Below are 12161 nucleotides of genomic sequence, written 5' to 3' on the forward strand. Positions count from 1 at the left end.
ATGAGCATAAGCTTCATGATGCAGAGCCCCCCTGGTAGTATGTAGTTAGATTTCTTGAAAATGGCTGGAGCCATTGACAGCAATGAGGGCTCATTAGAAAGGTTACAGCCTTGTTTAATTCATTCTGTAACTTAATTTACCTAAAAGTAAACATATCATTGTTCAGATTAGCAGACGTCTGAAATACAAAATACTACTGTACTAAAGAGAGCATGGGGTGGTCAGATAAACCAGCCATGCTCTAAATAAATTCTTGTTGGATTGAGTTGAAAATAGTTCCTGACCAAGCTAACAATGTTAGCTTGAATACAAGCAGAGGCATTTTGGATTACAGACACATTTACATAAACAAAGGAGCCAGTATTGTATATACCAAAAGTGAATTCAATGTAAGTACAGCACATATGGACATTTAAAACTTTTTTATGATTGATTTATTTGGTGATCTGAGGTACTGTTCTGAAAGCTGAAAGGGTATACAACTTTTACATGCAAAAATGAACAAGACCAGACAACCGCAGTAAGTTGAAAAAAAAATGTTTGTTTTTTTTAAGTTTTATGATGTGTAATAAGTGATTGGGGGATGGGGCAGCTCCTTTTATTTTACTGCCATTTATTGCCATGAGCACTGATAAGGGAATGAGTGGTGTTTGGCCAGAAAGGAGACTGCTGCAGGCACTGACCTTGAATTTGCAGCATGTTTGTGGCCCATTTTTTAATAAATTGCAGATGATTGCTTTATTATCATTCTGTGGGCACTGACACCCATACCACTAGGGGGCAGGAGGGATAGAGCTACAGAACAAATCCATTACATGATGTTGCATCACATAAACATCATCTATGTGGAAAAGGCTCATGGGATAATAACACGTTCTGTTGAGAACACTTTCTCCTCTGCTTTGGCTTGTTCGTTCATTTGTTGCCAGTGGTACTGTGGAGTTGGGCATGATTTCTTACCTCTCCAAATGCTCCCCGGCCAATAACCTTCAAGATCTCAAAGTCCTCCTTGTGTAGTCTCATCTGCTTTACTTTTGAGGCAAATGGTTTGGCTGGGGGAGGGGGGGGGAGTAATGGGATGAGAGGAAGAGAGGGGAGAAAAAGAAGATACAAAAGGATTATTAAACAAGCAGGATGCCACCAAATTCTCAGCCTATCCAACAGATCTGAAGCAGCAATGATGGATGTAGCAAAACCATTAATGAAGAGGGTCATATTTGCCATTTTTGTCCCAGGCCAGAGCAAGCTTAGTGGGAAAGCCCTGAGTGCCGCTCTCATAAGTGTAAAATTGGTAAATAGAGACATGCTTGTTACTCGTAACATTTTTGTGTGTATTTGAGTGAAATGTACGCCTATAAACGGTTATTCAACAAACTTCACGGTCAGACTGAAACTTAACAATAGCCTAGTCAGATAGTTTTGAGCACAGTCTAACGTCATCCATGTTAGTTTCACTTAGGATCTAGCGGAGTGTCAGTATTAATGTAACACATCATCAATGTAACACAGTCAATAACATTTTGCACACTGCTGCTATAGCCGCCATTTGAAGATTATACAGTACATGCAATTCAGTCCTATACCAAATGATTTTTTTGTGAACAATTGTTTTTATTATGAAGCATACGAAAAATTTAATTAAGAGTGCCCTTTACAAATTTTCCTTCCCCCCCCCCCACCCAAAAAATAAAAATAAAAAGTCCTCCCATCCCTCCCAATCCCAAGGTAGTGATATCCTAATTATTTCAGTGAAATATAACGTATAGAGATACAAACACATACTTTACTCAATATACAGACATACAGTACCTATACAGACTTTACTCAATATACAAATATATATGTATATACATACATAGTACAAGTGTATATTCAAGTGTGTCGAATCAGGACGTCAAGCATGGGAATGCACAGGGAATCCTGGACTCTACATATTCAGGTAATGATGATTAAAACGTTTCTTTAAGAATTAAAATTTTTGTTTCATATCATTGTGCTTTTCCATCATAATGATTAAACTGAAAATAACTTATTTTCTGTTTTGTTTCTCTGTTTTTTCAGTTTTTCAGGAAGCTGGCATTGGAAAGTTTGGTGGGATTTGGCAGCGATGGAGCTTCTGTGAATGTGTTTTTATTTTTAAATCTTTTTTCAGGGAGGAAACCAGACACAATAGGAGAGCAGCAGAGAAGCCACTAATGTCCTGAAGAGGATCTTGCCTGCTGTCCTTGCAGATCTATCAACACAAGCAAGATCAGAGCCAACGGTGAAGGGGCTGTACAGGTTCTTCAAACACAAGTTTTTTCCACCAACCCTCTGCCTGATGCAAGTTGTACACAATATACTGCACAGGCAGTTTCAAGTGTTTCAAAAGAGAAACCTGTTCTTTGCACATGTGGAGCAGGAGGTGAGGAAAATGTTAATGGAACAAGTTAAGTAGTACAGCATTATTAAACATTACAAATAAAATGGTGTACATATGTACATAACGTATTTCAGGTGACTGCACTGATCTCCTCACTCAGGAACCAGACAACTCAGACCCAGGTGAAGGAGAAGTGGGACAGCTGGCTGGCCGATGAATTGGGCCTGCAGCCTTTGCGAAATGAGGTGCCAGCCTACTTTTCAGATGGAGTCTAGGACAGATTCTCAGGCAATGTAAGTGTTTTAAAAGCTGTGAAATGATTGGATAGATTGAATGAGTTGATGGCCCTGAGTACATTTATTCTTTTTTTTTAACCCTGGGTCATGGTCCCATTTCTGGACATGCTCACAGATAATGTGGCAAGTCGCTTGACATGGGTATCATGGGGAATTTTAAGGTGCTAGCTCCAAAACAAATTCAGGAAGGAAGTTTATATGCAAGCTATGGGCGCACAGAGATGCAGTCCCTAGCAAGGTACTTCCCAAGACTGAATGAGCAGGACTTGCTGAATGAGTGAGAAGCATTCCAGGAGTGAGAAATGCTACTAGACCTCAAGGTTTGTCTGAGCCTTCAAGAAGAGAGGAAATGTTGTTAATTCAAATGTATGTATGTATGTATGTATGTGTACAAATATGTAGAAATTGTGTGTTCTTTCTTCAGTCAAAAACTCTGGAGGAGACTTGCTGTGGCTTGTGTCCCCTGATCCCCAAGAACTCTAACCCCAGCTCAGTCTGGCAGCAGCTGTCACCCTCACAGCTCCTGTTCAGAGTGCAGATGTTGAGAGGCTGTTCTCAGCCCTCAAGTTGATAAGGATTTGAGAATTATAGGATGACAGTAGAAGGAAGCTATAACAATTAATATATAGAACTATAGTGGTCTGGTGTATTTGACTGGTTGTTGAGCTCAGATATCAACAATCATTAGCCAGGAAATCTGAGGACTACACCTTTAAAATCAGTTTCATTTTTAGGTCAAGACCCCACTGAGAAACAGGCTGACTGATGGTCACCTGGACATTTGCTGCCGAGTGGCCATTGATGGACCTTAGCCTGGGATGTTGGACTACAAAAGATTCATCAGAAGATTTCAAAGGGCCAACAAAGCTAGGAAAGTGAAGTGTTCAAAAGAGGGCTGCGATATTTGCAGTTGAAATAAATGTTGAAATAAATCAAGAAATTCTCTGTCTCCTTTATGTACTTTGGTTGCATTTTCAAAATAATTACATATGTATTTCAACGCGTTTATTCTTCCTATGTGTACAAGTTAAGGTAATCCACATATATTTTCATTAAATCTCAAACATGTTATTTGATGAAATTAATAGACTTGACTATAAGTACAATAAGTGTTGCCAGCTTTCTTTCACAAATATGGTAAGGATAACGGTCGAAAACAACGTGAAAAAAACTTAAAATAACTAACATAACTAACAATTTCAAACCCCCCCAACCACCACTACCCCCCGGAACCCAGGCAGCACCTAAGCCCTCTGAAAATCTAGAGAAAACCCTGTGATTAAACATCTATAGTTTTGGAAAAACAACACATTTGATGAATACAAAAAGGTAAGACTTCTAAAGAGCAGATGAGTTACCTTAACCCCTTCATGCAAGACACCTAGTGGCCAGAACACCAGCGTCCTGAGATTGCTCAACACAGACATTAACTGCTCCTGCAGCCAAACTATGAGTGGAAACAACACACTCTGTGCCCTACCTTTATTAGTAGATGATACACAACAGCTAAGCCAAATAGAGAGTTTGAAGGGCCACCATTGTTGTGCAGTTTGGCCATTTAACAATCAGCCACCGCCTAGTCTCCTCTGCAACTAGCATGACACATTTGTAGGTACCATGGACTACAGAAGACACAAAACTACAAAGCCCATATGTCCACCTCAAAGAGTGACTCACTCCTAGGGTTGCAAAGGGTCAGAATATTTCCAGTAAATTTCCAGAAATTTTGGAAGGGAAGTTAAGCTCAGGAATTTTGGGAATTTTGCACAATTTCAATATAAAAATCTTACCTTTTAATAGTGAACTTATTTGGGGGGGAATACACATTAAAAAAGTAATACTAGGTCTTATGGCATGTTTTGGTTAAAAGGATTACCATTTAATTGAATTGTAACCGTGGTCTGCATTCAGCAGCGCACTCTTCCATCACATGTACTGATAATTTGCCAGCATCGCTTTAAAGGTGCAGTGTGTAGAATGTAGTGGCATCTAGCGAAAAGGACTTGGCAGAAATGGAGTATAATCCCATGAAAATAAGAATCGTTGTGTTTTCGTTACCTTAGAATCAGCCCTTTATATCTACATAGGGAGATGGACCTCTTCCACGGAGGCCGCCATGTTGCACCGCCATGTTTCTACAGTAGCCCAGAATGGACAAACGGCATTTGCCTGGGTACTTTCCAAAATAGCTGTGCGTAATACCACACGTGTTGTTTATGGCGTTGTCGCCCTTTTTAGTACAGTCTGGCTTGATTGACAATCCATTTATTCAGTAGGTGAGAGTATAAGCTTTCTAACGATGTATAACATGTCTAATTTTGCTTTTGGAATAGCATTTCTTTGGTCAGTGTAATCAAAGGTTTGTTATCATCGCATTCACTTACGCATTCACTCTGTAGTAGCAGTAAAATATGCTGCACCTAACGAAACGTTGTTAACAATATTTTGTAATTTCTTGGAAAATACTATTATCATTGAGGACTTCTGGGCATAGCTAAGCTGCATAAGCATAGCTGATAGACCTAGCTGACATTGTTTTCTGGTGTAAGACAGAAGCGGATAGAAATATATAATTGATTTACTCTGTCTCTGTCTATTGAAAACAGATAAGATTTCATCATTGCTATGTAAGTATTAAGCCTACTGCTCAAAATATTTCGGTCATATACATTATTTTTTAAATTGAGTGTCTTTAAATAGGTTAGTGGTATTTTATAATGAGGATATTTCACACTGTAATGTAAGTGTTAGTTAGTAGTGTAATAGTTTTTGTGACGCATCATGTCTTTCTATGTTTTACCATGCAAAGCAGCTAACGTTAGAAAATAAATGCTACCACAATGCAGAACAATTAACGATTATAATCGCTATCTTACTTGTAAGCTATGACCTATACTTTTACAGACTAAATAACTAAATACAATTTATAAATCTATCAAGGAACCTCATCACTTGACACTTGGCTACTCAATGCTGTCGTAGACGATGACATCATTTTTGGAACTTACAGGCCACCGTAGTAAGGTAAGTTTTGATTATATTACTGGAGTGAATATATTTTATTGAATATATATTTTTTATGATATTTCAGTTAACTGGCAGATAGTAGGCTAATGCAAAGTATACAGTTTATACCTTGTTAACACCTTCTGCTAGCTAGCTGTTACCATGTGATGTAGCTTGATTGAGCATGCTAATTGAGTAGTTTTAATTAATCTATTTCCATTCATTCTTTATTGTAAAACATTTATTTTATAAATGAGTAGTTCACTTTAAACCCTAAGGCCTATTCTGAATTGTTATTTTGTTACGTTTTGTTTTCATCATGGAAAAAGGGGTCGTAACAAATATGTTTCGTTGACGAAATTAACGCCGTCTGATAAGTAGGATATATTTATCGCTGTGAAGCAGCATGCAGATGTTGTATAAATATTGGTACTTTTGGACAAGCAGTTAGCTTCTCTTCAAAACGTTCAGGTCACGTAGTGTGCTGCCGACGTCACTTAGCATTACTCACGGTATACTGCTCGTCACTAGAACCGCGGGGTTAACTGACCCCTTGCACAGTAAAATGGGATGTATTTTGTGAATGTTTATTCCACATGTCTGTCATTCTTTGACTTTTTCTAAAAACTTGTGCTTCAACTATATGTAAATAGAATTCTAAAACAACACTCGGAAGACTGTTTTTAAGGGGGTTTTTTAGGTGTTAAGAGAAAAGTCTTTTTTTTTTTTGGAGAGGGCTCATAGAGGATGTTTATAATTATGTCTGCTTATGATATGGTAAAAGGTTTGTTTCTATCTGCATATGACATGGTAAATGCAGCCTGAGCAAATAGGGCTATATTTCCATTTTATTCCCATTATTTCCCATTAATTCCAATTATTTCCCGTTAACTTTCCATTGGAAAGTTTCCATCCTTGAATATTCCCAGAATTTTGCAACCCTACTCACTCCTACCACAGCTTTCCTGATACAGTATTTGCTTACTGTAAATTAGAAACATGCAACCTTCAATAAAACGGAGGTTGCCTTTGTTTCACCCCCCTCTATTCCATCTCCCTCTCCCTGGACTCGTCACCCTTCTCCTGTCTCCCTCTCGCGTGAGTACACACGTCCGGAAGAGTTTGCAAGGCCTGCAACCGAGCAAGGCGTGTATACCCTCGACTACCAGATGCAGAAGGAACAAGGCTCTCCGAAGCGCTCCTACATGATTAGTGGTGGTCGAAGAACCAGGAAAGCCAGGCACGACCGATGTATCCTGCAGAGCAAGTCCCACGAGACAAGCGGCCTGCTACAAGGATTAAGCAGCATGTCTTGGAATCAGAAAAGGGCAAATGGCTTCTCCTTTTCCACAAACTCCCACAGACTTCATACTGGAAACCAAGAAGAATTTCAACAAGCAACACAAAGCAAAGGACTCAAGTAAAGCTGTAACTCTGGGCATAGTTTAATTAGCAACGGACTGAACGTAGTAATATTTATGACTAAATGAACATCACGACGCTAATGGTTATTGCGTTTTCATGATTAATATAACCGTTCTGTGTGTTCAGTTGGCTCTAAGCCATCCACCACGCTGTGTCAGTTTTCATACACTACCAGTGAAAAGTTTTAGAATACCCCCATTTTTCCAGTTTTATTGAAATTTAAGCAGTTTAAGTCCAGTGAATGACCTGAAATGGTAAACTGAGGTTAAAAAAATAAAAGTTTAAGTTACCAGAAACTGATAAATGATGTAAATTTATAAAAAAAAGGCATTTTTCAGGGAACAAGTAATGGGTTAACAACTTACAGTTTTTCTGAAGCAATGGAAGTAAATTAAGCCTTGAAAGTTGATGCAAATAATTCCTACAGGTGTCCCGACTTCTGTTGATTACTTACAAACCCTCCGTCTGTATAAAATCAGTGTTGGAACAGACTGTATTACTACACCCTCTGAAGCATTATTTTGACAATATTTCACTGCAGGAAGTAGTATATTGCTATCATAATGGTGAGAAAAAGGCAATTAAGAAAAGAAGACAGACAGACTATTATAACCCTTAAAAGTGTAGGTCTTCCCGTTAGAGAAATTGCAAAGAAAGCAAAGGTGTCAATGAGTACAGTTTCCTACACCATCAAAAGGAACTTGGAAACTGGAGGAAACTCTGACAGGAAGAGGTCGGGCAGGTCGCCAAAATCCACAACAGAATCAGAAGACAAGTTTCTGAGAGTCAACAGCTTGCGTGATAGGCAGCTCACAGGACAACAGCTTCAAGCACAGCTTAAGTGGTCGAAGTAAGCAAGTATCCATTTCAACAGGAAGAGAAGACTTTGAGCTGCTGGTTTGACAGGTCGAGTGGCACTACGAAAGCCATTGCTAAAATGGCTAAATAAGAAAAACAGGCTTGCCTGGGCCATGAAGCACCAGCAGTGGACTACTGAAGACTGTAAGAAGGTCTTATGGACTGATGAATCAAAATTTGAAATCTTTGGTTCATCATGCAGGGTTTTTGTATGCAGTCAAGTAGGTGAAAGGATGGTTCCTCAGTGTGTGACACCAACTGTCAAACATGGAGGAGAAAGCGTGATGGACTGGGGTTCTTTTGCTGGATCCAGAGTTGGTGACTTGCACAGAGTGACTGGCACCCTGAACCAAAAGGGCTACCACAACATTTTGCAGCACCATGCAATACCCTCTGGTCAACACCTAGTTGGTCAGGGGTTCCTCCCACAGCAAGATAATGACCTAGAACATATGCCCCAGGCTATGTCAGAACTATCTTAGAAGAAAAGAACAAGACGGTAGGCTTCAAATCATGGAATGGCCAGCGCAATCTCCGGACTTAAACCCCATCGAGCTGGCTTGGGTTGAACTGGAGAGAAGCAACCCATTCGTGGGAACTTCTGCAACAGTGTTGGGAAGATCTTTCCAAACAATATTTTATCTCCATTGTAGAATGAATGCCATGCGTGTTCAGTTGTTATTTCTGCAAAAGGTGGCTACTTTGATGAGTCAAAAAATTAGAATAAATTGTGTTAAACAGAAAGATTCCATAATTTTTTTTATCTCCAATTGTTTATTTGTTCCATGCTTTAATTTGAGTACATTGAAACAACTGCGTAAGTGTCAATAAAAACTGGAAAAATGGAGGTGTTCTAAAACTTTTGACCGATAGTGTATATCACGCACAGAACAAATCCTGTATATGAGCCATTTAAATACTAACTGGTCTTAGCATGGAATGATGATATCTAAAATGCGCACCAATAGCTATTTGGTTACCCTTTATCTGTTGGCCATGCTTCATGTGCCATTGTTCTATCACTAGCTTTTTCTAGTTTCAAAAACCCCTCCATTGGCAAACTACAGCGTAAAATGCGTCTTTTGTTTATATTCAATATTAGTAATTGCAGCGAGAAACTGCAGCTGTAGGTCGTTATGTTATGGTAGCAACAGAACGAAGCGGACTATATATGTATTAGGCTACCGTCATTGTTTCATTATACCAGCGTGTTTTCGCGCGTTTGCACAGAAACTCGTAACCTATAAATAAAATGGTTTAGCTATTTCTCAGCATAATGACAGATTTAAAGACTTAACGAACTCACCCGATACGGTCTTCAAATGGATCCATGCCAAAGAAAAGTAATTATTCATCCTCTCAAAGCTTTACCGTAGCGTATCATTTATTTAGACATTGGCAGAGTGCAGCATAAATTGCGTCTTTTGTGAATATTCAATGTTAGAAATTGCAGCGAGAAACTGCAGCTGTAGACACAAGATAGTCTGTTATGTTATGGTAGCAACGCTATGCCAAAGAAAAGTAATTATTCATCCTCTCAGAAAGCTTTTACTAAGAAACTTTGGGTAGCCTATCCTAGCATGCACGCTAGGTGGCACTGTCAGACCGTCTCCTCACTGCTAAAAACTAGACCTACGGTGTGGGATTACTTGCGTCGCCATGGTTGTGCTTGCCGTAAAAAGTTTACTCGATGTCGTAACCGTTTAGATTTGGAGCCACAGCTCTTCCGCACCCCACCTAATAGAAAAGCCAAATGGTGTGCAAACCATATGGCGGACATAGATGCTCCCAATAGGAAAGTTGTAGAGCACATTCAGATGTATCAGTCGATGAAGTTTTGTGTTGATCTGACTTGTGGGAGTTATGACCTTTTAAACTATGACCCTTTGTTATAGCGCCACCATCTGGCCGACATAGGTGTTTTTTAGTGCCTAGGTAGTGGGGTGCCATAGGAACCCACCTACCAAATTTGGTTGGTCTACAATTTATGGTTGCTGAGCCTCAAACATTTTAGCGGAGAAAACTTCCATGCCCCAACTAAAAAGTCTAAATGGCGGGCAAACAATATGGCGGACATAGGTGGGGCCAATGGCAAAGTTGTAGAGCACGTTCAGATGCATAGGTCAATGAAGTTTTGTGTTGATCTAACTTATGGTGTGGGAGTTATGGGCTTTTACACGTTACCCTTTGTTATAGCGCCACCATCTGGCTGACATACGTGATTTTTAGTGCCTGAGTAGTGGGGGGCGATAGGAACCCCCCTGCCAAATTTGGTTGCTCCAGGACTCATGGTTGCTGAGCCTCAGACACTTTTAGCGGAAAAAAATAATAAGAATAATAATCCTAACAGATAAAATAGGGTTCCAACCAGCTTCGCTGCTTGGACCCCTAATTAAAGCCGCAAGCGGCGTTGGGAGGGGTCCGAGCATTGGCACCATCATGCCCCCTATGGAGCGATTTGGGATCTGTTTCTTCCTGCTCTCAACGAAGGCGGACGCTTTTTCCTCTGCTCCCTCCCTGCCCTTATCTGCCCCTGCTTGCTGCTCTCTTGTCTTGTGCTGCGTCTGTCTGAACTATCCGGAGCCTCTCTCTGCATTTCTCTCCGAAACCTAAAAGCATGGATCTGATCAACTGGTCTCTCAACGCAATTGATAGTATTTTCTCGACGAGAAGAACGGGTCAGGGAGAGCCCTCTTGCCCTGACGGAACGTTTGCAGCCGGATACACGATGGACTCCTGGAATGAGTGGAGGGTCGTGTGCCTGTCGATCCTTTCCGTTGAGGATGTTGAAGACGTTTACTTGATTGGAATTATGATAACAGGCTTTCTGCTGTTTGGAGCTGGCAGCATCCTGATTTATCGCAAAATGCCGAAGGCGTTGGCAGCACTAATTGGGAAGCTGCCCGCCATTGAGGGAACGGGCAGGGCTGTCAACACTCAGACTCAAGCGATTTGTGAGCTCAATCGCAAACTGGATGCGATTGGATCGCAAATTCGCATGACGGATACCAACTTGGAGAAGTTGTCGGTTCGGCTCACTGAAATGGGCCACTAATTCGGATGATTGGAACAACGCTGAGAGAACCACAGGACTAAAGGTAGACGAAAAATGCAGAAGTCTGCCTGAACCCAAAACAATCTTTATCCTCATTGGCTCCCCCACATCGGCCTTGGAAGGCTGATATCTCTCCACTCTCCTGGATTGTTATGCAGCCAGATGCTCGGCCCTACCCCCACCTCCCTGCTCCTATGGAACTTTGTCTCTGGATCAGGACTCTTCGAGGTCATCTCCACGGCAATGGCCGTGTCCTCGTCATCAGTATCAGACGGCAGAGACAATGTTGAGACTGTGGTGGAGATGAAGTCCATGGACTTGCACACACACGCACATGAAGATAACACACACACCACCTCCTACTCAACGCCTTCTTGGCTCCCACCCCCCCTCCCTCCCCGTTACAGTGCAGTCTGCTGAGGGTTGATGCGCTGCGCCTGAGCGGCTGCGCGCTCCCCCAGTGTCTGTGCTGCGACACTTCCCCTCCCCGACACCCTACCCCTACCACATGTGCAAGTCTTCGAGTTTTTGTTGTAATGTTTGTAATGTTTGTAATGTTTTTATGATGTTGCTATGTGCTGAGGTTTTTCTTCGTTTCAATGAAACGAGTGCTCTCTCGTTTCATTGAAAGGACTGTTTTTCTTCCTCCTCCTTCCTCCTGTTCTCTCATTTCTCATCTAATACGTTGGCGCCGCAGATGGCTGCCTCGGTGTGTTGACCAAAGCAAATTCCTCGTATGTGTAAATGTACTTGGCAATAAATTCGATTCTGATTCTGATTCTGATTCTGATTAGATACTCGGTACCTAACGATACTGAAATTATCTTAATAGATCAGAAACGTAATGTCCAAAAGGGTTGACCTCATTTTCAAATTCATGGTTTATTAACAACCTGGTTCATTAACAACCTTTAAGTTGAAGCCTCTTCAACATATTAATATGCATAGACCTATAGTGTTACAACACTGAACAATAGAAAAATATGTTAAATATATTTCAAAAATTAAACAGTTGTAAAGTCAATCATTTTTAAAACAGGTCTTTCACCTTTAAATAGATTTAAAAACAGCATATTTTAAGAACAATACAGCATCTATGTATAATGAAATATTTCCAAATTGGAACACCTATTGTTACTGAAGTGAACTGAGTCAAAAC

General features: G+C 40.5%; 1 protein-coding gene across 8 annotated transcripts in view; it reads right to left on the reverse strand.

The window, feature by feature from the left end:
• The window catches only part of LOC135257857 (serine/threonine-protein kinase MRCK alpha-like), a 377275-nt gene that overhangs the window by 345680 nt on the left and 19434 nt on the right, over window positions 1-12161 (reverse strand). For all 8 annotated transcript variants that reach the window (XM_064341039.1, XM_064341035.1, XM_064341036.1 and 5 more), the window contains exon 2: window positions 961-1052. In XM_064341039.1, the coding sequence (XP_064197109.1) occupies window positions 961-1052 (92 nt within the window). The remainder of the gene's footprint in view (window positions 1-960; window positions 1053-12161) is intronic.

Source organism: Anguilla rostrata, chromosome 6 (assembly GCF_018555375.3).
Source record: "Anguilla rostrata isolate EN2019 chromosome 6, ASM1855537v3, whole genome shotgun sequence".
NCBI lineage: Eukaryota > Metazoa > Chordata > Actinopteri > Anguilliformes > Anguillidae > Anguilla > Anguilla rostrata.